This window comes from Acomys minous, assembly GCF_964271855.1.
Source record: "Acomys minous genome assembly, chromosome: 15".
In the NCBI taxonomy this organism is placed as follows: domain Eukaryota; kingdom Metazoa; phylum Chordata; class Mammalia; order Rodentia; family Muridae; genus Acomys; species Acomys minous.
Genome location: NC_140497.1, coordinates 100,060,443 through 100,085,333, shown reverse-complemented (window position 1 = coordinate 100,085,333; position 24,891 = coordinate 100,060,443). Strand labels below are relative to the sequence as shown.

The 24,891-nt window shown below is 50.2% G+C and overlaps 1 protein-coding gene across 1 annotated transcript; it reads left to right on the top strand.

Annotated features, from left to right (window-relative positions):
* Positions 1-1,571: 1,571 nt before the first annotated feature.
* Positions 1,572-23,790, top strand: LOC311585510 (cytochrome P450 4F3-like). Its single transcript, XM_084760746.1, has 13 exons — positions 1,572-1,693; positions 2,062-2,260; positions 8,651-8,795; positions 9,884-9,937; positions 10,024-10,151; positions 14,079-14,200; positions 17,924-18,194; positions 20,719-20,785; positions 20,986-21,115; positions 22,064-22,197; positions 22,286-22,350; positions 22,655-22,737; positions 23,107-23,790. The coding sequence occupies exons 2-13, from the start codon at positions 2,063-2,065 to the stop codon at positions 23,282-23,284; spliced, it is 1,575 nt and encodes a 524-aa protein (XP_084616872.1). The 5' UTR covers positions 1,572-1,693; position 2,062; the 3' UTR covers positions 23,285-23,790.
* The last annotated feature ends 1,101 nt before the right edge of the window (positions 23,791-24,891 follow it).

Sequence of the window (24,891 nt, the reverse complement as noted above, 5' to 3'; positions counted from 1 at the left end):
TCAGTGGACATGGCCAGAATCAGCCGGAATACCACGAGAAGTTCTCTGGAACGTTTCTCTCTGCAAAGTGAAGACCAGTGAAGACCAGCAAAGACCAGTGAAGACCAGCAAAGACCAGTGAAGACCAGCAAAGACCAGTGATGACCAGAAAAGACCAGTGATGACCATCAAAGACAAGTGAAGACCAGCAAAGACCAGTGAAGACCAGCAAAGACCAGTGAAGACCAGCAAAGACCAGTGAAGACCAGCAAAGACCAGTGAAGACCAGCAAAGACCAGTGAAGACTAGCAAAGACCAGTGAAGACCAGCAAAGGCCAGTGAAGACCAGCAAAGACCAGTGAAGACCAGCAAAGAACAGTGATGACCAGCAGAGACCAGTGAAGACCAGCAAAGCATTCCATGGCGCAGCAATGCAAAAAGCCTCGTCTCATGCCCATGGCTCTTTCTATACCTCTTCCGACCATTATGTGCCCTCTCATGTGTCTGCTCCCAGCAAAACATCACATGCCCTCTCACAAGAAGCTCTCAGCAAAACACCACGTGACACAATCGCATCTTCAAAGAGACCAGAAACTTCCACTTCACCAGTCCTGCAAGATTTTATTTAAAATTATGTGTGCGTGTGTTTGTGTCTTTGGGTAGGTATGTGCGTGTGAATGTGGCACTCTTGGAGGCCACAGGAGAGCTGGAGCTATGGTGGAGGCTCTCCCGGTGGCCCAAGGTGGCCGAGAACTTCATTCCTCTCTCAGACACCGTGTCTCTATTGATGGCTCTAGCCACCTGATATCCTGGCTGGCTGGGCTGTGGGAGGTACTGAGGGTGTGGATGGAACTATCTCCCTCTTACCTTTTTTCTTCCAGCTGCGCTTGGAACCCATCCTTCAAGCTGTACAGGACAACCTCAGGAGGGGCAGGATGAGGAGCAGGCAGTCTGCTGGTCAGAGCATCCTGGGTGTGGGAGGAGAAGCCAGAGGCTATTACAAGGCCTCAGGGTGCTGCTTTTAGTGTGTTGGAATGCTTCTAAGATCCCAGAGACAACACTGGAGAGGAAAGCTTCGGGCTTTAGCTTCTGACAAGCCTCAGATTGCTTCGAACTGTGCAACTTGGCTTAGACGCTTCCCCTTTCTGAGCTTCAGTTGCTTTTCTGTTGACACTCAGGATTCTGGTCCAGACTTCTTAGAGTGTGGAGGGAAACATCAGGCCTTGTGAGGATGCTGGGCACGTGAAGAAAGCAGACAGCTGAGGTGGACTAGCCAGGGCACAGGAGGCAAGGTTCAGGGAGAGGACTCAAGGCATGGTGGGAAGGCTTTCTTCACACTCTTACCAGGACTAGAGTCCTAGCTCACAAGTCCAGCTGTGGTCATCAGCTTGTTTCCTCCCACCTTCTTTTGGGGGCTCTATGTCCATGGAAGCGTGCACTGCTTCTTCTATAGCTCTTACACAAGAGGGGTGAAGCCACGAGGACCCGGGACTCATGTTGTATGGCCCTGAATTAGTTCCCCTCTGTTCTAGGCTGGCCCCGCCCCCCCCCCCCCAATACGTTGGCCACCTACCCAGGAAGGGGAGGCAGCTGGGCCTGTAAGAGATTGGCCGGCCCAGCCCAGACTCCTCTAGCAGCTCCTGGTCAGGAGCCACAGAAGGGGAGACAAGGATCTGGGGAACACAGGGCTCCTGTGAGAACTTCCTGAGAGAAGGTACCAGGTTACAGGCTGTGGGGCTGAGGAGTCCTAGCCTGAGATGGGAAGGGTGCCATCGTAGGCTGGGGCAGGACAGGAAGTCAGCAGCAGATGCTGGTTTCTGGCTAATAGTCCCTGGCCACCGTTATAGGACTCAGACTCTAAACAATCTTTTTCCTCTTCCTCTTCCACCCTCTTCTCTTCCATCTTCACCTTCACTGTCTTCTCTCCCTCCTCCTCCCTGTCCCTCCCTGCATTGCCCTGGGTCTCTCTACCTTCTCAGGTCTTATCCCCAACTCTATAATTCTCTGCTCCTGCCACTGCCCCTGAACCCCACCCCTCTCTTCCGTGCCCCAAGATCTCATCCTGTGTGCATTTGCCTGCAGGATGCCACAGCCGAGCCTGTCCTGGCTGGACCTAGGGCCTGCAATGGTCTCTCTGTTGCTGTTCCTGATGATGGTTGGGGCATCCTGGCTCCTGGCTTATGTCCTGACCAAAATTTATGCTGTTTATGAAAATGTTCATCTCCTCCGCTGTTTCCCTCAGCCCCGCAGACGAAACTGGCTCCTTGGCCACCTGGGCCTGGTGAGTGTGGCAGTGAGGTGGGCCTGGGGTGAGAGGGTGGAAGGAATTGTGAGGTACCTGGAACAGGGCTCAGGGAATTGGGGACAGGGCTGTGCTGGGGCCTAGGATGGCAGGATGACATCATCCCACAGAAGCCTGTCCTGAGCCTTTCCTACCCCAAGTCTTCTCTGGGTCCATCCCCACCTGTCTTCTCTGTGGATGGGTGTGCAGCAGGGCTCCCCACATGGGCTTCGCAGAGGGAAGACCCTGGTGCTCCCAAGCTCTCTATGCTGGACTTGAGGTCTCCTGAGGGGAGACCATGGCCTGCCCATGTCTGGCATCCCACTGGACACAGAAATGAACTGCAATCCCCACCTGGGCACACCCAGGACATAGCTGGTCCAGGAGAGTTCTAGGGGCTGATTTCCTACACCCCCATGCATCAGCCCCCATGCATCAGCATCTTCCTCTTACGTCTGGCTTCTCCACTGAGATGTACCAATGAGTCCTCTTGCTCAATCTAGATAAGAGCTGGCCACCCACTTCCCCTTGTAGGAGAACCCATGCAGCTCTGCACGCCTCGAATGATGGTTTAACCCCACTTTTCCCTGTGTGATTTGCTTTCCTTGTAAGTGAGCGGTGCCGTGTGCACAGAGGCTCAGCCGGGCCACACACAGGCTGCTCTGCCACAGCCTATGTCAGCAAGTGACGGGTGAGCGTGGCCACCCTGGTGGAAACTTAGAGGTCACCTCTGCTCCCCGGGGGCCCACCAAGGCTACAAAATGCCCAGCTGTGAATCTTCCACACAAGAGTCACCAGGGGACACAGCTTTGCTAGGAGGTGTGAACAAGTGTGTATTCACTCCAGGTGGGCAGCTTGCTGAGGACAACGGGCTTCTTGGGAGTTTTGTTTGTTTGTTTTTTTTTTTCACAGAAAACAGGCTGGGGGTTACCTTATGGGTGACCTCAAAACAGATGTATCATTGTAAGGTCCCACCCACCATGGGTGATAAGTTCATGGAGGTTCCACCATCAAGTCTTGACGTAAACACCCTCCTTTTCTTGTACATGCTAGCATATCCCAGGTTCTCTTGCTGCTGGGGGAGAGAGGCCTAGATGGAGTCCCGGAAGTGGGTCTCCTGACCTTCCCTCCAGCGTTCTGACAGCTTCATCGCCGCTGACCTGGTTACTGCTCTAGTGGGCCCCTGTAGTTGCCATGACTACCAGGAGAAGTTGAAACCGGCATCCTGTTAGGTTTAGAGAGACAAGTGTCATGTAAGAACGGGCCAGGCCTGTAAGATGCCTTGGACACAAGTCCTACAGCCACATGACTACCCACTTGCTCTCCAAAGTGAGTTTCCTCCTGCAGTGGCCCCCGATGCTGGGACTGCTCTTATGAAGAGAAAATCCAGGTTCCAAAGCCAAGGTGGACACCATGGCACTCAGCGACCTTTCTTGGGGAGACATCAGCTACCTTCTCTTTATCCAGGATAAGGCACCCAGGTCAGGGTAACGAAGCAACTCCCCTCAAATCTTTCTGGGCGAGCTACAGAGCATATTGCAGTTACACACAGGCGCGTGGGGGACGCGGGCAGCTGCATCACTGAAACACTAACTTTAGCATGAGGGCAGCTCCATCAAAGAGTGGGTCTCTCCCGCCTCTGCAACTGTTTACTAACTATCCCTGTCAGGGGCTGCTCTGGTGAGCCCCATTCATTTTGTATGCTTCCTGGGTTCTCAGCTCGGCAGCCTAGTGAGTCTTGTGACTCTCCCTTCTGCGAGAGGGAGACAAGTGTGCAGCATATGCTCTGGATACCATTGTGGGAGCCTCTTCCTGGGGAGACACCACACAGGTCTACTAAGGCCAGATGAGGAAGCTAGTAACCGGTTTTTTTGTTTGTTTTTGTTTTGTTTCTTTGTTTGTTTGTTTTTTTACCAAAGTCCTATGAGGGAGCCGGTGAGTTAACTGGAGTCACTTTTAGGGATGTGGATGAGAACTGTGGGACAGGGAAGCCCCAAAGCCGGGTGGTGACTCAGCAGCTCACTGATGACTTATGAGAAGGTTGGAGAATCTTCTCCACGTGCAGGCTGCTCGGTGTCTACCCACGGCAGTTGTTTCCTACTTCTGAAACTTGGAGAGGACTTTGGCAATCCTGTGCATTTCCACCTTCTCAGACTCCTAATGTGCATTTATACCTTGGAATCTCATGAGCTTTCTTCCCCAACTCCCCAGAGGGAATGTTTCAATTTAGAGAAAATGATTGTCTTACAATCATATAATACATACTGAACCTGCCTGTGCAGGATGCCCAGTGCCCTGTGTTCTGGAACTGCAGGAGGTGGGGTGTAGTTGGAAGACATAGACCATTAGTGACAGCTCCATGGGGGCACACTGGCCTCAGTCTGTCCTATCTCTTTTTACTTCTGCTCGTGTGATGTAGAGAAACCCCCCACCACAGGCTCCGGTCACTATGATGGAAAACATCAGGTGGATAGGGCCAAGCCGTCTTAGATTCTGTCTTTAGGTTCTGAAACTGTGAGCAAAGTAAGTCTTTATTCCCTTCAGTTGCTCTCTTGGGTACTCAGCTCTCAGTTTCATAAAAATAACTAACACAGAACTCAATGGGAAATTCTAGAAGGACTCAAAAGTCCAGAATCAAATGCGAATTCAGACAGTAATGACTGCACTAGTGAGGTATTGACTGTGCCCATGAGATAGTGACTGTGCCCATGAGATAGTGACTGTGCCCATGAGGCAGTGACAATGCCCATGAGTCAATGACTGTGCCGTGAGGCAACAACTGTGCCCATGAGTCAATGACTGTGCCCATGAGACAATGACTGTACCCGTGAGGCGAGAACTGTGCCATGAGGTAACGACTATGCCCATGAGGCAGTAACTGTGCCCCTGAGGCAATGACTGTGCCCGTGAGGCAATGACTGTGCCATGAGGTAACGACTGTGCCCATGAGGTAGTAACTGTGCCCCTGAGGGAATGACTGTGCCCGTGAGGCAATAACTGTGCTCATGAGTTAATGACAGTGACCATGAGGCAATGACTGTGCCCATGAGGTAATGACTGTGCCCATGAGGCAGTGACTGTGTCCATGAGGCAATGACTGTGCTCAGAGGTAATGACTGTACTAGTGGGGTAATGACTGTAGCCATGAGATAATGACTGTGCCCTTAGACACTGACTGTGCCCATGAGGCAATAATTGTACCCATGAGGCAATAATTATGGCCATGAGGTAGTCACTGTGCCCATGAGGCAATGACTGTGCCCATAAAGCAGTGACTGTGCCCATGAAGTATTGACTGTGCCCATGAGGTTAACGATTGTGCCCATGAAGCAGTGACTGTGCCCATGAGGTAATGACTGTGCCCTTACACTCTGACTGTGCCCATGAGGCAATGATTGTACCCATGAGGCAATAACTATGCCCATGAGGTAGTCACTATGCCCATGAGGCAATGACTGTGCCCATAAAGCAGTGACTGTGCCCATGAAGTAGTGACTATGCCAATGAGGTAATGATTGTGCCCATGAGGCAATGACTGTGCCCCTGAGGCAGTGGTTGTGCCCATGAGGCAATGACTGTGCCCATGAGGTAATACCTGTGTGTTTGAGGCAATGACTGTGCCCATGAGGCAATAACTGTGCTCATGAGGTAATGACTGTACTAATGAGGTAATGACTGTTCTCATGAGGCAATGACTGTGCCCATGAGGCAATGACTATGCCCATTAGGTAGTAACTGTGCCCATGAAGCAATAACTGTATTAGTGAGGTAATGACTGTGCCCATGAGGTAATGACTGTGCATAGAGGCAATGACTGTTCCCATGAGGCAATGACTGCACTCATGAGGTAATGACTGTACTAGTGAGGTAATGACTGTACTAGTGAGGTAATGACTGTGCTCATGAGGTAATGACCATGCCCATGAGACAATGACTGTGCCCATGAGGCAATGACGGTGCCCATGAGGTAATGACTATGCCCATGCGGCAATGACTATGGCCATGAGGTAATGACTGTGCCCATAAGGCAGTGACTGTGACCATGAGGTGATTATTGTGCCTGTGAGGCAGTGATTATGCATATGAGGCAGTGACTGTGTCCATGAGGTAGTAACTGTGCCCATAAGGCAATGACTGTCCCAATGAGGCAATAACTGTACCCATGAGGTAGTGACTGTGCCCCTGAGGCAGTGACTATGCCCATGAGGTAATGACTATGCCCATGAGGCAGTGACTGTGCTCATGAGGTAATGACTGTGCCCATGTGTCAATGACTATGCCCATAAGGCAGTGACTGTGCCCATGAAGTAGTGATTGTGCCCATGTGTCAATGACTATGCCCATAAGGCAGTGACTGTGCCCATGAGGTAAGTACTGTGCCCATGAGGCAGTGACTGTGCCCACGAGGCAGTGATTGTGCCTATGAGGTAGTAACTGTGCCCATGAGGCAATGACTGTGCTCAGAGGTAGTGACTGTACTAGTGAGGCAATAACTGTTCCCATAAGGCAGTGACTGTGCCCATGAGGCAGTGATTGTGCCCATGAAGTAGTGACTGTGCCCATGTGTCAATGACTATGCCCATAAGGCAGTGACTGTGCCTATGAGGCAGTGACTGTGTCCACAAGGCAGTGATTGTGCCTATGAGGTAGTGACTGTGACCATGAGGCAATGACTGTGCTCAGAGGTAGTGACTGTACTAGTGAGGCAATAACTGTTCCCATAAGGCAGTGACTGTGCCCATGAGGCAGTGATTGTGCCTATGAGATAGTAACTGTGCCCATGAGGCAATGACTATGCTCAGAGGTAGTGACTGTACTAGTGAGGCAATAACTGTTCCCATAAGGCAGTGACTGTGTCCACGAGGCAGTGATTGTGCCTAGGAAGTAGTAACTGTGCCCATGAGGGAATGACTGTGCCTTTGAGGTAATTTCTGTGCCCACGAGGTAATGGCTGTGTCCACAAGGCAGTGACTGTGCCCCTGAGACAATGACTGTGCCCATGACATTATGACTATGCTCATGAGGCAGTGACTGTTCCCAGGAGGTAATGACTGTGCATATGAGGCAGTGACTGTTTCCATGAGGCACTCCATAAGGAGGGAATCTTGCTGTCTCTATCTAACTGGCCTATGGCCATGTCTGGTGTCTGTGGGGGCATTTTCTTGATTGCTAATTGATGGAGGAGATTCCAGGCCACTGTGGGCAGTGTCATCCTAGTCATGTGGGCCTGAGCAGCATAAGATAGATAAACACAAGCCAGTGAACAAGCCAGAGTGAGTCAGTCAGCTTTCCTTCACAGTTCCTATCTCTAGGCTTCTGTTTGAGCTCAGGCCCTGACTTTTTCCTCAGTGATGGTCTGTGATCTGAAGCTATAAGGCAAGCAAACCCTTTCCTCCCAAAGTTGCCTTTGGTCAGGCTTGTTGTTGTGGTTTTAATCACAGTAACAATAAGACCTGAGCAAGGGATCAGGTCCTGAAATGGCACTGCTCCAAGAAATCTGAGTCTTTCTACATCAGTTACTAAGCAAGACAGTCCCCCTCAGGCACGCCCACCACAATTGGTCTTAGAGATTCAGTTCCACGAGAGAGGTCACTGCCCCCTGGAGTTCCTGTATGTGGCGTTCACCAGGCAGGGTCTTCATGAAGTCTCTTCATGAGACTCTGAAGATACAGACATGCTGTCTGTTGTGTGGGAAACATGGGTAAGTTATTTCAGGGCAGCTGTTTCCACATGGAAAATGGATTGGAGGACAGCAGGCGCTGGGGAGACGGCTCAGTCAGTGACGTGCTCGGTGCACAAGAGTGATCCCAGCACTAGGGAGGTGCAGACTAGCTGGGTCCCTGGAGCTCACCTGCCTACCTTAATCAGCAAGCCCTAGGCAGTGAGACTCTACAAAGAAACAAAATTGGGGCTGGTGAGATGGCTCATCAGCTAACAGTGCTTTCAACCAAGCCTGGAGATCTGGGTTCAATCTCTGGGACTCACATAGTGGAAGAGAGAACCCAGCGCTGCCAATTGTCCTATGACCTCCACAGTGTTCACTATAGAACGTGACTGGCCCACAAAATAAATAAAATGTAGTAAAAATATTTTTGAAAATCAAATTGGATGGCATCTGAGGATACCTGAGGTTCAACTATGGCCTCAGCACTCACACACACATGATCGTGTGCACATGTTCACATACAAACATTCACACTCAACAAAATAAAATAAGACAAAATGAAATATAGTGTTTAGGGGCTGACGTGAGGATGTGTCTTCCATCCCAGTCCTGAGCACGTGTGTGTGCAGGCGTGGGATGTGGAGGTGGGGGTGCAGGCAGGCTGGGCTCCGTGCTGTGCTCCCTGTGGCTTTCCATTCTACACCAGTTCTCTTCTTCTTCTGTAGATCCAGAGCTCGGAGGAAGGGCTCCTGTACATCCAGAACCTGGTTCGCACTTTCAGGGATGTGTGCTGCTGGTGGGCGGGGCCTTGGCATCCTGTCATCCGCATATTCCACCCTGCCTTCATCAAGCCTGTGCTCTTGGCTCCAGGTAGACACCATGCTGGTCCCAGCTTGCACACCTGAGGCCTCAGGTGACCTCAGCGCAGCCAGGAAGGGCTGTGGTAGAAATGTCCCTGCTGTTGTTGCCTCGTGTATACCTATCTGGCTTACCTGTGGCCATGTGGACCCTGTCTGGAGCATTTCATGTGATGTCTTCTGGGTGGCCTCCGCCTTCCTGGTGTGTGTTATTGTCTGGCTGGGACCGGTTCCCACCTGGGCTCATTTGACAGTGGTTCTCTCTGGGGCCACAAACAATTGGGGCATGTTGGGTTCTGACTAGGCTCTTGTCTGGGGTGTCCTTAGAAATGGTTGTCTTCTCCTGGCTGTTTCTAATCCCTGACTGGAGTGTCTGGAGCTTGAGAGGCCTTATTTGTGAAAAATAGGAGTAATGTTGAAACCTGTTTAGGTCACATCAGAGAAGTTATTTTTAATATTTTTATTATTTTTTTTACATTTATTTTGCATGCATATGCATGTATACTGTAAAGCAAGGGTGGAAGTCAAAGGACAATGTGCAGGAGTTAGTTCTCTTTTCCCACTATGTGGGTCCCAGGACGCAAACCCACGTTACCAGCCTTGGTTGCAAGCACCTTTACCTACTGAGCCATTTTGCTGACCCCAAATGAAGTTTTCCCCCTCTAAAACTATATTTTCCTAAACACTGTATTTTTTTTTCACTATTTAGCTCTGGCTGGCCTGGAACTTACTATGCAGACAGGCTGGCCTAAGACTCACAGAGATCTGCCCACTTCTCTCTCTCCAGAATGCTGGGATTAAAGTCGTATTCCATGCCTGGCCCAAAAGTAGACTTTTAAGTCATATTTGGGGACTGTTGGTGGGGTGTGATGAGGTGTGTTTAACCATCTGTGTCACAGTTGGGGCATGTCCTGTGTGTTTCAGTCGTGTTTGCCTATGTGTGTCCATGTCACATGACTTTGTCAGCACATGCAGGGGTGGGCATGCTGCAGGGTGTGATGCTGTGCTCAGCAGCGTAAACGTGTCAGACCATGTAGTAGGGCCTATCTCTCTCATGCCCTCCCTCCCACCACGACTCCTGATGGTCCTCTTTCGCATCAGCTTCAGTTGCTCCCAAGGACACGCTCTTCTACAGTTTCCTGAAGCCGTGGCTAGGTGAGTACCTGCTGTGAGGACCTGGAAGCACCCTTGGGGCGCGTGGGGAGACATTGTCCATGCCCACTGCCAAGCTGCTCCATCAGGGGATGGCCTCTTGCTGAGTGCTGGTGAGAAGTGGAGCCGCCACCGTCGCATGCTGACACCCGCTTTCCACTTCAACACCCTGAAGCCCTATGTGAAAATTTTTAATGAAAGCGCCAACATCATGCATGTGAGTCCCTCGCTGGAGCCAGGGTGAGGAAAGGGCTGTAGACATGTCTGGTCTCTAGGCCTCGGTCAGATGGAGGCTGTGATAAATTACCCTGACAGAAGCAACAGTTCAAGGTTGCAATCTGTTGTTTTGGGGCGCCACAGTGGCAGGAGTGTGAGACGGCTGGTCCTGTTGCATCCATAGTGAGGAAGCAGAGACGGGTGAGTGCTGGCACTTGGCTCATGCTCTTCCATTTGTATGACCCAGGGTCCCAGCCCAGGGACAGAGCTACCCACTTTAAGATGGATTGTTGCACTTCAGTTAACCCAACTAAGGGTCCTGGTTTTATTTCTCTTGCTGTGATAAAATTCCCAGACAAAAGCGACTTAGGGGAGAAAGGGTTTGTTTTGGCTTAAGTTCATCATTGCAAGGAAGTCAAAGTTGGAACCGAAAGTGTCGCAGCCATGGTCAAGGGCAGAAAGACTAAGTGCTTGGATCCCCTTGCATACTCACTGTCAGCTTTCTCCTCTCTGGAAGTCGAGGAACCCCTGCCTAGGGAATAGTGCCGCTCACAGTGGGATGTGCTGCGTCTTCTCTTGCATCAATAAATAGTTAAGACAATTCCCCTAACATATGCCCACAGGCCAACCTGATACAGAAAACTCCTCATGGAGAGAGAGTCTCTTTCTAGGTGATTCTAACTTGTGTCAAGTTGACAGTTAAAACTAGGCAGCATGTTGTCATAACCACTCCCAGGCATGCCCAGAGGGTGTCCCAATACAGACAGGCCCTCACAAGCATGCCGGAAAGCTTGTCTCCTAGGCAATTTCAGACTCTGTGAGGTTGGCAATCAACATTAACCACTGCAGAAAGTTTGTGTGGGTCATTGCTAATTATCTCTGACCCCCAGTTTCCACAACTGCAAAATGGGGTTAAAAATCTCTCGTCTGTGCTTGTGATGACACCATGGAGTCAGGGCCCCGGACATTCAGAAGGAGTTAGCTTGTTTTCCACAAGGTCACCTTGAAAACTGAACAGTCATAGTGAAGACTTCATAGAAAATACTGATGAGCAGCTCGCTAATCATTCTAAACCCCCTGGTTGGAGGCAAGAAGGGCTGCTGCTGCTCAGAAGGATGTGGGTGGGTTGAGGGTTGCTCAGGTTGCTCACCTGATTCTGGCTCAGATATTTCATGTCGAGGACCCAACTAGGGCTCCTATCACTGCCTGTAACTTCGGCTCTAAGGGATCTGACACCCTCTTCTGGCTTCCAAAAGCACTGCACCTATGTGCATATTCACAGACAGATGTTTGTTCACACATAATAACAAAATTCTTTAAAATTCTTTGGAATGGCTCCAGAAGGGACACTTGGAGTTTTGTCCCTTTGGCTCTTTCCCTCCAGAAGGCATTTGGGGGTGTTCTTGTGGCACAGGGTTCCACAGGAATGAGGGAAGATGGATGTCACTAGAGGATTACTTTCCCTCTTCTCTTCACATATATGTACGTGTGTGTGTGTGTGTGTGTATGTTCATGTCTGTGTGCACGTGGGAGCCCAAGCTTGCTGTTAGGAATCTTCTGTCATCTTCCCTAGCCTTACTCATTGAGGCAGGGTCTTTCAATCAAACCCAGAGCTCACTGATACAGCTAGTGCCCCTAGCCACCTTGCACTGGGCATTCTGTCCTTTCTTCCTGCATGCTGGGATTAAAGGCACGAGTAGCCATGCCAGGCTGTGATGAGAACACAAGGAAGTCACCGCTGCTCTCTGAGTTGTCCTCCGCAAACACATCTGAGGAATGGCCTAGGTGAGGAATAATAGGACAGTGAATTATTGGTCTTCCTCGAAAAGATTCTTGTTATCAGGGCAGCAACTTCTCAAACACCACAGTGTGTGCGTGTGCGTGTGTGTTGTGTGTTCGTGTGCATGTGCACATGGGTGTATACATGTGGAGATCAGAGGACAACTTTGAATATCCTTCCTCAGCTGCCATCCACCTTGCTTTTTAACACAGGGTCTCTCATTGCCTGGAGCTCACCAATTAGGCTAAACTTGATGGCTTTTGGGCCCTAGGGACCTTCCTGTCTCCCGACTCTGGAGCTAGGATTACAAATGCATGCCACCATACCACTTTAAAAAAAACCATGGCTTCTGGGGATTGAATTCAGATCCTTGTGGTCGGCTTGCAGCACTTTCCTGACTGAGCCATCTCACCAGCATCCAGGGATATTTTTTTAAATCAATTTATAACAGAGAAGATCAAGAAAGTTAACATTGACAGAACACCTTGTGTGTCAAACATGGTCTCACACGCTGATTCTGTAGTGTTTGCTGTCTGCTTTAACTTTCACAAACTTGTCAAGTGGAGGGTGTTTCTACCCAGTAAGGGTGAACCTGAGGATCTGACGCATCAGGGAGCTTGTGTAAGTTCACCCAGGTAAAAAAGTCATCTAGTGACGGTAGAGCATAAAAGCTCAGCCTTTGTACTATCATAGCTAATTTTTCTCACTGTACAGTTATTTTTTAACTTTTTATTGAGAGGAAATAATTAAGGATTGAAATTGGAAGCAGAGAAGAGTTTACTCTGGTGGGCACAGTTGTAATAAGGGCTGTGATGGCTTTTTCAAGTAACATTTCTATCCACTTGAGTCCTGTCCTTGCCCTCAAGAGATCTGAAATGGAGCCTCTCACCTTTTTAAATGCACGAAGAGAAGAGCCAGTCTATATAATAATTAAATTTGTCTTCAGGGCGTTTCATTGCCTCAGAGGCTCCTGCAGCTCTGGACTCTCCCAAGTTTCCCTGGGCGTCCAGTCAAACCGGAGCTGATGCTTCTTCTGAAGAGGATCCCAGGCAATTACTCCTCTGCGCACTTGCGTCAGATGTCCTCTGCTTCCTGCAGCATTGTGTGTGTGTGTGTGTGTGGGGGTCTCCTTTTCCAACTACATTGGGTACCAGATGTGAATGTTGCTTTTATTGCCTCAGATGAAGGGATGAGATGAGAAGCATAACCAAGCTCTACAGACACATGGCTTGGGGAGCCCAGTGCCTTCCTCTGTTATAACCATCACTAGGCCTAGGCCTGGAAGCTTCTAGTCCATGTACAACCTAATGTTTGGCAAACCCAGACCTCGAAGACTTCAGCTTCTGCCAACCTAGGCCTAGAATGTTTCAGCCTCTGAGGCTTACTGCTGAGCACACCCTTTTAAGCACTTTCTGAACTCTTGCTGGCTGGTTCAATGCAGCTGTTTTGGCTCAAAAATTCCTGTCCAAGCTGACTGATTCAACCTGGCTTCTCTTAGCTTCGGACTGATTTGCTCTGCATGTCCTCACCCTAACATTGGCGTTCTGATCTAGTCTTCTGGCTCCTCATTCTCCGGCTCCTTCTGTCTTCGCCTGTGTTTAGCTTGCTCTGTCTGCAACCTGCTTGTAAAACTGCCCCACTAAAAAAACTCTTTCTCCCTGTGCTGCTTTTAATTAGACTCTCTTTTCTGTTCAGTTCTTGTGACTGTTGAGTGCTGTCCTATCTCTTACTCGTCCTGCCAAATCTTTCTCTGATTCATGACTTTGTTTGTCCCCCCACTTTCACTTTCAAACATGGATGTTTCCTTCTATAAACTAACCAACCTAACCTTCATTGTTTGGGATTAAAGGTGTGTACTAAGGCTGTATCTGTATTCTACCCAGATCATATTGTAATCCCGGCTGTGTCTGCATTCTGGCTGGATCGTATAGACCTAGAAGGTCTTTGGACGTGATGCTGGATTGTCAGAGAAGCCATCTTGCTGGATTAAAATACCTTTACAGAGGAGTACAGGTTCCATTTTAGTTTGGCACATAGCAAATCAGATTAAATCAGAGGCTGTTTCAGAAGCTCCTTTCTGGTGTTTGGGGTTGGGAAGGGGCTCAAAGTGTCAAGGCCAAGCCTCATTCCTGTCCCTTCTCTGACCAGGCCAAGTGGCAGCGCCTAGCCTCCAAGGGCAATTCCTGTCTGGACATGTTTGAACACATCAGCCTCATGACCCTGGACAGTCTGCAGAAGTGTGTCTTCAGCTTCGATAGCCATTGCCAGGAGTAAGTCTCTGTCCCGGCCTGGGCACCTGGCCATAGACACAGGGAGGGAGGACTGGATGGGGGGGGGGGGGAGAAGGGCGTCCCTGGAGGAGGTGGCTTAGACCTGGCATTAAAGGCATTGGGAGGGAGAGAGTAGGTGTCCTTCCAGGAGGTGCGATGTGGCGCCCATGCCACCACGGTACCAAGTCGAGAGCGAGGGACTTCGGATTTAACTCATGCGTGCGCACACACACACTCACACACACACACACACACACACACAATAACACAGCAGATCCTTCGTGCTAAGAGAGCAGCAGCTGCAGCAGCAGCCGAGGCAGCGGTTTATTATTCCTCGTTTTCCCAGAGTTCCAAAGAGCCTTCTTATAGGCAGCAAAACAGGAATCCTCCTCCCAGGTGAAATCCCTCAAGAGGTGATTGCACACAGGAGGACAAGTCTCTGAGGAAGGGAGGGGCACATTCTCAGAGCAGTAAACATGGCTAGCTAACCAAGATAAACATAGACATGGAAGCTGCTAGAAACAGGACATGAAACAGCAAGACAGGCAGGCAGCCCAGTTGGGCATGGTTCCTACAGTGCGACCGTTCAGATGGTGGCATAAAGACGCCTCTGGTTTGAAGATGTACCTTGGCAATGAGGTATGAAGAGATGGCGGCTCAATTCTAAGGACCCCCGCAAAGCTAGACCAAGGGATGTGAACTTCATTATGAGATTTCAGGGAAACCACTGAAGGTGTTTGGATTTCTAATAGTCGGATTTCTGTAACAAAATATCTTAGAAAACATCAAGAGAAGAAAGGTTTGGTTAAACCTAGGGTTCAGAGGCTTCAGTCAGTGATCATTTGTCTCCTGTGATGAGGCAGAACCTGAAAACTGGAGTGTGGAGAAGAGGGGCTTTTTGAATGTAAAGAGAGAGATGGGGGAGCTGGGTGAGGTGGCGCACACCTGTAATCCCAGCACTTGGGAGGCAGAGGCAGGCAGATCTCTGTGAGTTCGAGGCCAACCTGGTCTACAAAACGACTCCAGGACAGCTAGGGCTACACAGAGAAACCCTGTCTTGAAAAACCAAAAGGGGCATGGTGGTCATCAGTCCCCATCAGGGACTATAGCCCTAGGGATCTGCAGGCATGTTGTGTGACACTATTCTTGGCGAGATGTAAACAAACATATACTCACCTCAGGTAGGGAACCTGTGACAGACCAAAGTATGGACCCCGCCAAAGCTGAACTTGGTGAACCAATGAGTTTTATTGAGATTATTTACAGAGGCAGAGATGATAGCTGCATCACCATAGCTCACCCCAGCACTGGCAACAGTTCACAAAGCTGGAACTCCAGAGCTGCAGCTCTATAGGTCAGAGTGTCTCCTCTTCCCAGCAGTCTTTATTGCTTATGTAACGTTGGGGAAGGAGGGACCTTGTGAACCTGGTGAGTTTCAGGGACTTCCTGAGACTTGAGAGTTGTTACTTCCTGAGTCTTTTGTGTGAGTGCTCTATCTGCATGTACACCTGCACGCCATCAGATCCCAGGCTAGATGGCTGTGAGCCACCATGTGGCTGCTGGGAATTGGACTCAGGACCTCTAAAAGAGCAGACAGTGCCTTAACCACCGAGCCATCACTACATCCCTACTTCCTGAGTTTTAACGAATCTTGCTCCTGAATGGAACGCTACAACTCAGAAGAATTTGCCGTACATTAAGACAGAAAAACATCTTCTGTGGTGTAGACATGGTAAGATGTCCAAAGTCCTGTAAATAAACCCTAATTTAATTCATTCAGTCACCAGTAAAAACAGTTAATAATTATCGACATGGGAGCGGAAAGAAGACAAGTTGAGAAAAAGGTGATTTGCAGGAGTGTGAAGGGGACGAGATAGTGTAGTGGGACGAATATAGTAAAAATACATAATAAACATGAATGAGTGAAAAGTGTTACGATGAAACCCATCACTGTACAACAGATGCTAAGAAAAATATTTATAAAAGAGAGATTAGCAACAGCAGGGCCCCCTATCCCCTCGTCTGACCTAAGTTCCTTGCACAGGCTCCCAAGCTTGACCACCATGTATAGAGCTCTGGGTGCAGCTGGGCGGGAGATGCGCAGCTGAGCTCTGTAGACACTGACTGCTCTAAAGGTGTTGTTGGGTCCCCATGGAACGTGGGAACACCAGGAGAGAGATTAGCCCCAGAACAGTTTGGAAGCGAACTGTCCACTGTGGGCACGGAGTCTGGATCCTGGGTGGAGGAGGAAGGGGAGGAGTCTGGTGTCCACACTGTGCCCTGGGGCATGGAGGCAGCTCACAGAAGGCAGTTAAGGACAGGAGGTGGAGGGTCTCAGGGCTCTTCCCTTTGGCTGATGAATGGACTTTTCCCCTGTGAGTTTCAACCAAACACCTCTTCCCCCAAGACTGGCACTCAGGACAGAGCAAAGTCTGAGCCCAGCAAAGTCCACCTCTGTGAGACCAAGGAGGCAAACAGCTGTCACCCCAAAGGGGAGAAGAGACTGTTTATTCTGGCGCCCAATGTGAATGACCGTGGCTCAGAAACAGAACGCCAGACATAGAAACAGTTTGGTGAAGTTTTTATAAAGTCATAAGTTGGGGATGGTGGAGAGATGGCTGAGTGATTAAGAGAACTTTCTGGACTTGTGCAGGACCTGGGTTCAGTTCCCGGCACCCCCAAGGTAGATTAAAACCATGTGTGGCTGTAGGCCCAGAGGATCCAATGCTCTCTTCTGACCTCTGCTGGCTTCAGGCATGGACGTGCATATACGCACGCCAAACACTCATACATGTTGAATAAATTAAGCAAAAGAGTCATAAATCAAGGCAGTTAAGAACCATATCAATGGAGACACCGGGTAGGTAGGTGGCTGTGTAGTGAGGGGATCTTCGCTGTGAGCTCAGGTTTTAGTTGATAACACACTTAGTCTTTTTTGGTTTTTGGAAACTATGTTTTTGTTTTTTGTTTTTTCGAGACAGGATTTCTCTGTGTCAGCCTTGGCTGTCCTGGACTCACTTTGTAGATCAGGATGGCCTCGAACTCACAGCGATCCACCTACCTCTGCCTCCCAAGGTGTGTGCCACCATGCCTGGCCTATGGTTTTGTTAAGTACCTACATTGCAAAAGGTTTTACTTGTTAGCCACCGGATGTTACGCCAGACACAGAGATGGGCAAGGAATGACGGCTACTATGGGGCCTAAGGACAGCCTGAGACACATCGTACTTAGACTCTGACACAACCCAACTCTCCCCAGTTACTGAGATTCTCATCATTGAATTAGCCTTCTAGAATGTTCAAGGCCAATTGCAATTTCTTCCAGGAACTTCCTTCACCCAGGTCCACTAGACTTACTTACAAAGCACAGGAGAGTGGTTACTCACAGGAGCACAGGGAACCCTAAAACAGCTCCACCATCACTGAGTCCCACCTGCTGTGGATGGCGGTCTGGCCGATGTCTGTGGAGCCCCACTGTCTAGATACTCCGGCGTCTGGAGAGATCACTTGCAGCAGATGGCTCTCGGGTGGCATCTGCTAGGGGCACTGCTCTCACCATAGACCTAGGGACCACTGTGTTGCTCTGCTCTAGTTGCCATGGCCTCTGGGAAAAGTCCAAGATGGAGGCTCCGTTTCCCATGGGCAGTTGCTCCTGGCTACTGAGGCGCTTCTTGGTGTTCGCATATGGTAAAGTATCACCCCCCTCTGTGCCTACACCCTCCAGGAAGCCTAGTGAATACATCGCTGCCATCCTGGAACTCAGTGCCTTAGTGGCCAGAAGGCACCAGAAGCTGCTTCAGCACTTCGACTTGTTCTATCACCTCACCTGCGACGGGATGCGCTTCCGGAAGGCCTGCCGCCTAGTGCACGACTTCACCGATGCTGTCATCCGGGAGCGCCGCCGCACCCTGCCCGATGAGGGTGGTGATGACGTCCTCAAGGCCAAGGCCAAGGCCAAGACTTTGGATTTCATTGATGTGCTGCTGCTGAGCAAGGTGGCTCCTTAAGGAGAGCAGAGAGGAGGACCCTGGGGCTGGGGTGACAAAACCAAGCATGCGCTCTCTCACTGTGTCCTAGGCCCTATGCAGGCTCCACTTGCTGGAACCTGGCCCTGAGTCCTTCACCACCAGGGAAAGTGAGATGTCTGAAACCCTGAATTAGTTTCTGTATCCTTTGAGCTAGCTCAGACCAGGGAGATGCTCTGAGCACAGGGAGAATGTTTTTGACTTCCCAACTACAGGTCTGAACCTTTGCACAAAACCTGTCACCAACCGTACCAACCCATCCCCACTCATCAGGCCCTGATGCCACTAACCACCCCAGGCCCCTGGGCTCACCTGGGCCTGCCTCAGAAGGGAATAAAGGCAATGGGATGGGCTGCCTTTGATTGCTAAGACCTGGAGGAGAGAGCCAGCCATGGTGGGTGAGTGACATTTCCCAGCCCAGCCAGGGACAGAGTCTTTCACATACCAGGGACAGTGAGAGCTGATCCTTCCCTCCTGTGGGGCTGGGGCTAGCCTCAGCTGGAACAGGGTTTGCCCAGCACCCACAAGGCGCTTTGTCAACAGGGCATGGTGGCTCCTGCCTGTCATCTCAGCACTCGTGGGTCGGTGAGGATCAGAAGCTCGTGACTGTCCCCGGCTACAGAATGAGTCTGATATTAGTCTGGGGTACACGAGACCCTGTCTAAACATGAGTTGAGGGAAAGAAAAGAAGGATGGATCTTGATGCCAAGGCAGTGGGCAGCCATGGGAAGGCACTTGGGGACAGAGGGGACACAGCATGCATCAGTGGCTTCAGAGATGATGACACAGGGACCTCCATAGCCAAAGCTCTGGAGATCTTTGAGTGTTAGAAGTTAGTGTCATTGGGCAGTATGTACATCTTCCTATGGCAATGTAGACAGTGGTCTCAGTGTTCAGGAGCAGAACAGCTCTCTCTGTAGTGACAGCAGCCAGGAAAACGGCAAAGCCCCCCATTTCCAGGGTCCCTTTAGTGGGCAATGCAGTGCTTTCATCTGTATATGTAGCCTTCTAAAAAACTTTGTGCACCTGTTTGCACATATGTGTAGGAGGGTACATGCTCCTGTGTGCATGCTCATGCAGAGAACACAGGTTGGCACTGGATGTTTCTCTCAATTGCTCTCCACCTTGATTTTTAAAAATATTATTTTAGAATTATTTATTTTATTTTTACATATATGAATGTGCCTGGTGCCCAAGAACCTGAAGATGGCTTCAGGTACCCTGGAGCTAGAGTTACTGGTTTCGAGGCACCATGTGGATGCTGGGAATTGAATGCCAGTCTTCTGAAAGATCAGCAAGGGCTCTTAACCACTGAGCCACCTCTCCAGATCCGACACATTGACTTGGATTACATTTTATTTATTGTTGATTGGGGGAGTGTGTTCATGTGTGCTTATGTGTGCTCACAGGTCACAGAACAGCTTGTAGGATCTGGCTTTCTCCTTCCACTTTGTACGTCTATGGCCTCAAACTCAGGTCTTCTGGCTTCAGCTTTTACCTGCTGAGCCCTCTCACCAGTTTTTTGAGGCAGAGGCTGTCACTGAACCTGGGGCTCACAGATCATCTGCACTGGCTAGCTAAAGAGCTGCAGGGATACACTTATCTCCGCCTGTTTAGCACTGGGATCACAGGCAGGTGGCGCCATGCCTGGCTTTTACATGGGCGCTGCGGATGTGAACTCATCTCCTCTTGTTGGAGTGGCAAGTGTGTTACCAATTTAGCAAGTGTGTTACCAATTGAGCCGTTTCTCACTTGCCCTGGTAACAGCTTTTATCTTCAGGCAGCAAGGCTCAGATGCTGTGAGGCTTGGGGCTTATATAGGATGGGTGTCACATCTGTATCCTCCTCTCTGTTAAGAAGGAAGGGAGAGGGGGGGCTGTGCTACGGACGGTGAACCAGCTCTTTTTAATGACATCTACAGGCATGCAACCCAATGCCTCCTGGGAGATAAGATTCTTAGGGCTCTATTTTAATAGCATTTTAAAATCTTTCTTTCTTTCTTTCTTTCTTTCTTTCTTTCTTTCTTTTTGTCTTTCTTTTGTGTGTGTCTATGTCTCTGAGTGCCTGTGCCATAGTGCACATATTGGGGTTAGAGGACAACTTGAGGGAATAGATTTTCCCCTTCTGTGTGAATCCTAGGATTAAACTCAAGCCACTGGGCTTGGCGACAAGAGCCTTTGTCCACAGAGCCCTCTCATGGGCCTTTCTCTTTGGAGTAACGCTCTGCTCTGACTTCAGAGTCAATCCCCACTCAAATCGTACATCCCAAGTTACCGCTCACTTCTCCAGACACTTGGCAGCCCAGGGATAAAGACTTGGCTCCCCCAGCCAAGGTCAGGATAAGAGGCCAGCAGCCAGGGATGATGTCGCTGGTGTGGGGAACTCTGGTGATAGTAATAAACACGGGTGCAGGGGTGTAGTGGGCACAGGTGTCCAGATGGACCAGGGGGTCTTCAGAGACTCTCCTGGCTTAGATGTTTTGCCTTGTCTCCAGGATGAACATGGAAAGGCGCTGTCTGATGAGGACATCCGGGCGGAGGCTGACACCTTCATGTTTGGAGGTGAATAAGTGTTCCTGTGAACTGTTACAGAGAGGGCAGGGGTCCGGGCATCCTGACCTCATGGTAGGCTGACCCTGGATCCTTGCGTTTCTCCCCCTTCCTTCTTCCTGGTGGGGTGGGGGTCGGCGAGCTACCTTCGTGCTGTCCACTTGGTGGTGCTGAAGCAGCCCAGAGACCCGGGCTGCCTGTCTGCCCCTCAGGCCATGATACCACAGCCAGTGGGCTCTGCTGGACCCTGTACAACCTGGCGAGGCACCCGGAATACCAGGAGCGCTGCCGGCAGGAGGTGCGGGAACTCCTGCGGGACCGTGAGCCTGAGGAGATCGAGTGGTGAGTCGGGTGCTGGCCCCTTTCCTTGACTCTTTCCTCTACAGCAAAGGAAGATGGGAGAAGAAAGGAGAGGAGGTCTGCGCTTAGATGGGGGAGAGAGGCTTTGGGAGGTGAAGGGGGAGGAGAGGAAGTGAGGGGGTGGGAGACAGGAAGAAGGTGTTGGTGTGTGTGGCTGAGGTGAACCAAGATGGCAGAAACTGAGGCCAGTAGCGTAAGGCTAGGAGAACAGGGTTAGTGACTTTCATCTTAACCCAAGGGTACCAGGGAGCCGGGGGAAGGATTCGCGCAGAGAGAGTCAGGTCAGCTCTGTGTATCATAAGGTCCCTGCTGGATTCTTCCAAGGCTCTCTCTTCTTAATCTTTCATTTTCAGATCGACCTAACTGTACAAACACACTTTAAAATACTTAAAAAAAATAAAACAAACAAAAAGGCATCCTTGGAGAGATACATAAACAAGTAAACAGAAAGCTAGCACCCCAGCAGCCTGCAGGAGGAGTGTGCATGGTGTTGGGCTGTATGACAGACTTCAGGTTCTGAGCCCGTGAGCTGCATCAGGCCCTAGAAGTTTAAATAACCACAGCACACCAAAAGAAGACAGATTAAAGATTTATGTCACATCATTGGCTCTTCATTAGTTGCTAAAGCTTTTGAAACAGAATGTCACCGTGTGCCATAAGCTGTCCTGGAACTCTTAATCCTCCTGTCTTAGACTTTCCATTGTTAGAATTTTGTTTTTGTTTTCTTTTTTAAAATTACATTAATTAATCTCTTGGATTAATCATTAATCAATCATTAATCTCTTGGAGATTGGTCTCCAGACTTCCTGGCAGGGGCTTTTAGTCGCTGAGCTGTCTAGTCAGTTTGTGTTTTTCCAATTCCCAAGTATTTCACCCATCTCAGGAAGAGGAGCGGATCTGGTTAACTATTGGTTGGGTTGCGTTCCTCAGGGACGACCTGGCCCAGCTGCCCTTCCTGACCATGTGCATCAAGGAGAGCCTGCGGCTGCACCCTCCGGTCACTGCCGTCTCCCGCTGCTGCACTCAGGACATTGTGCTCCCAGATGGCCGGGTCATCCCTAAAGGTGCCCACAGCATCAGGGAGGAGGGTCCTGGGCAGACAGGAGGTCCAGCGTGCAGCAGTTTGTCTTGATGGCTTCACTCCTTCCACAGGTGTTATCTGCCGAATAAGTATTTTCGGGACACATCACAATCCAGCTGTGTGGCCAGACCCGGAGGTGCTGTTCTTCTTAATTAGCCTACGCTTATGGGCTGGGCTTCTCGAGGGGAGGGACTTTTTGCTTGCTTGTTTTTTGTGTTGCATAAGGTCTCATGTAGCTTCGATCTCCTATGTAGCCAAGGATAACCTGCCTCCATCTCCGGGCTGCTGGGCTGACACGTGTGCGGCCATCGGTTTTATGCTGGTGCTTCTAGCTGTATCCCAGCAGGCAGAGAAACCGACTCTTCCCTTCCACGGCACACAGAGCAGTTGGCTGCGCTGGCAGGTGGCCCTCACTCGCCATGGCGCTTTGTCTCTTGCAGGTCTATGACCCCTTCCGTTTTGACGCAGATAAGGCCAAGGGCAGGTCACCCCTGGCTTTTATTCCCTTCTCGGCTGGGCCCAGGTGAGGCCAGGAGTGATGGGGCGCGGAGGCAGGGGTGGGGGTGGGGTGGGGCGGCCGGGGGGGCGGGGGAACGGGAAGAGATCCAGGAGTGACAGTGAGGGCGGGGCAGCTGGGGTGGGTGGGGATTAGCATCTCCTTCCTGCTACTCTGCACAGGAATTGTGTAAAGGTTTGGGAAAGGAGAGAGAAGAAGGTGCAGAGCCTCTCTGTGTGCTCAAAGTCCCTCCCTAGCCTGTTCTGTTGTTGGTCTGGGCCACGCCCATGCCTGGTCCCAGATACCTAACGGCTGCCGGGCCAGGTTCTAGTGCTGTGTGTTGGTCTGGGTTAGGGTCAAGAACACAGTCAGACTTCCCACGCCACCCTCCCGCAGGAACTGCATAGGACAGACGTTCGCCATGAGCGAGATGAAGGTGGCGCTGGCACTGACGCTGCTGCGCTTCCGCGTCCTGCCTGACCACAAGGAGCCTCGCAGGCAGCCGGAGCTAATCCTGCGCGCCGAGGGCGGACTATGGCTGCGGATGGAGCCGCTGAGCAGAGGCGTGCAGTGACCCCACATCTGGCCAGGGTCCGCCCCAGCTACTCACCCACCCACCCACCCACCCACCTGCGCATTCCCAAGAATAAAAATCTTTGAGCCTCATCAAACATCAGCAGGGAGCCGCTGGGGATCCAGGTTGCGCCCCACTGTGAGCCATAGGGAACTGTGGAAGGGGTTTGAGCAGCAGAGGGATTTAAGGGACATGGGGATTAATATTGTCACGCAGGAGGCAAAGTTCTGGGCACACCTGTGAGGGATTTATGTGGATAAGTCAACTAGGGTGGAAAGATCCGTTCTAAATGTCGGTGGCCGCAGGCCTTTAATACCAGCACTTGGGAGATAGAGGCAGCTGGATCCCTGTGAGTTCGAGGCCAGCCTGCTCTACAATTCGAGTCCAGGACAGCTAAGGCTACAGAGGAACCCTGTCTCGAAAAACAAAACAAACAAACAAACCCTAAATGTCAATGGCGCCATTGCTGGGTTTGGGTTCTGGGCTGAATAAAATGGAAAAAGTGAGGCATCTGAGGTGGCTCAGAGGTTAAGAGCACCGACTGGCTCCCAGCACCCACGTGGCAGCTCACAAATGCCTGTAACTCCACTCCTTTTCTGACTTCCGCAGGCACCAGGCATGCATATAGTGTAGGCAAAACACCCATACACTTGAAATAAAATAAATCCTAAACAAACAAAAAGGAGAAAGGGGGCTTAGCATCGGCGTTCATCTCTGCTTCTTGATGGTGGTTGCCATGTGGCCAGCTGCCTCACCCTCCCACTCCTACCGTGTTGAGCTGTGGCCTTGAAGTGAGAAGCCTCTTTACTGCTGTGAAGAGATAGCATACCAAGACAATGTATAGTTCTACACATTCCATACTACACTATAGAAGAAACAGTTTATTGTTAAAGTCCGAGAAGAGATGCATGAGCTGCTCAGAGTCCAGTCTCAGCCAGATGTGGATGGTTTATTGAGTGAACACCCCACCAGACAAGGCTGATTGCACTCAGGGCCACAGAAAGGACTCAGGAGCCTAACTGTGACATCGACCTGTTTCCCAGAGTCAGTTTATAAAGGCAAAACCCTCAATCATCTCGTACAGAGCGGCAGGTGGTGGAAGAGGGTGGTCAGGTCATCTTACTAACAAGCACTTGGAATTGACCTTTAGTTTGATTGGTCCTAAGTGAGCTAAGTGAGGCAGTGCCTAGGGGACACCCAAAGGGTAAACAGTGTGAGTTATGGCTCCGTTGAATCATGGATAACAAGCGCGCAAACAGACTCTGGCAGGGAACGTAAGTGTGAGCCATGAACAACTGCTTCTAGGAAGCAGAATTGAAAAGTTAAAAAAAAAATTGAACTTAATTTTTACCTTCTCAACAAAATGGAAGCTGAATACAGAAATGGCTGCAGCTTTGCCAAAGAGCAAGTGTTGTAGTTAAATTACCATTATTATTATGATGCCTACCATGTTGGGCACCACGTGTTTTTAATTATCAATAGGGCCTAATAAGGTTTATTATAAGGCCTCTAATTATTATTATTACTTCAGTAAAACCCGCTAGCAATCAATCAGGCCACAGACACCTGTTATATTTTAAAATAGCCTCAGTTAACCTGGGGCAGGG

Excerpts from the sequence above, each read along its gene's own strand:
- LOC311585510 (XM_084760746.1), top strand. The coding sequence starts at position 2,063 with ATGCCACAGCCGAGCCTGTCCTGGCTGGACCTAGGGCCTGCAATGGTC. Across the intron at positions 18,195-20,718 it reads ATGTGCTGCTGCTGAGCAAG|GATGAACATGGAAAGGCGCT; the intron begins GTGGCTCCTTAA and ends CCTTGTCTCCAG. Across the intron at positions 22,738-23,106 it reads CCCTTCTCGGCTGGGCCCAG|GAACTGCATAGGACAGACGT; the intron begins GTGAGGCCAGGA and ends ACCCTCCCGCAG.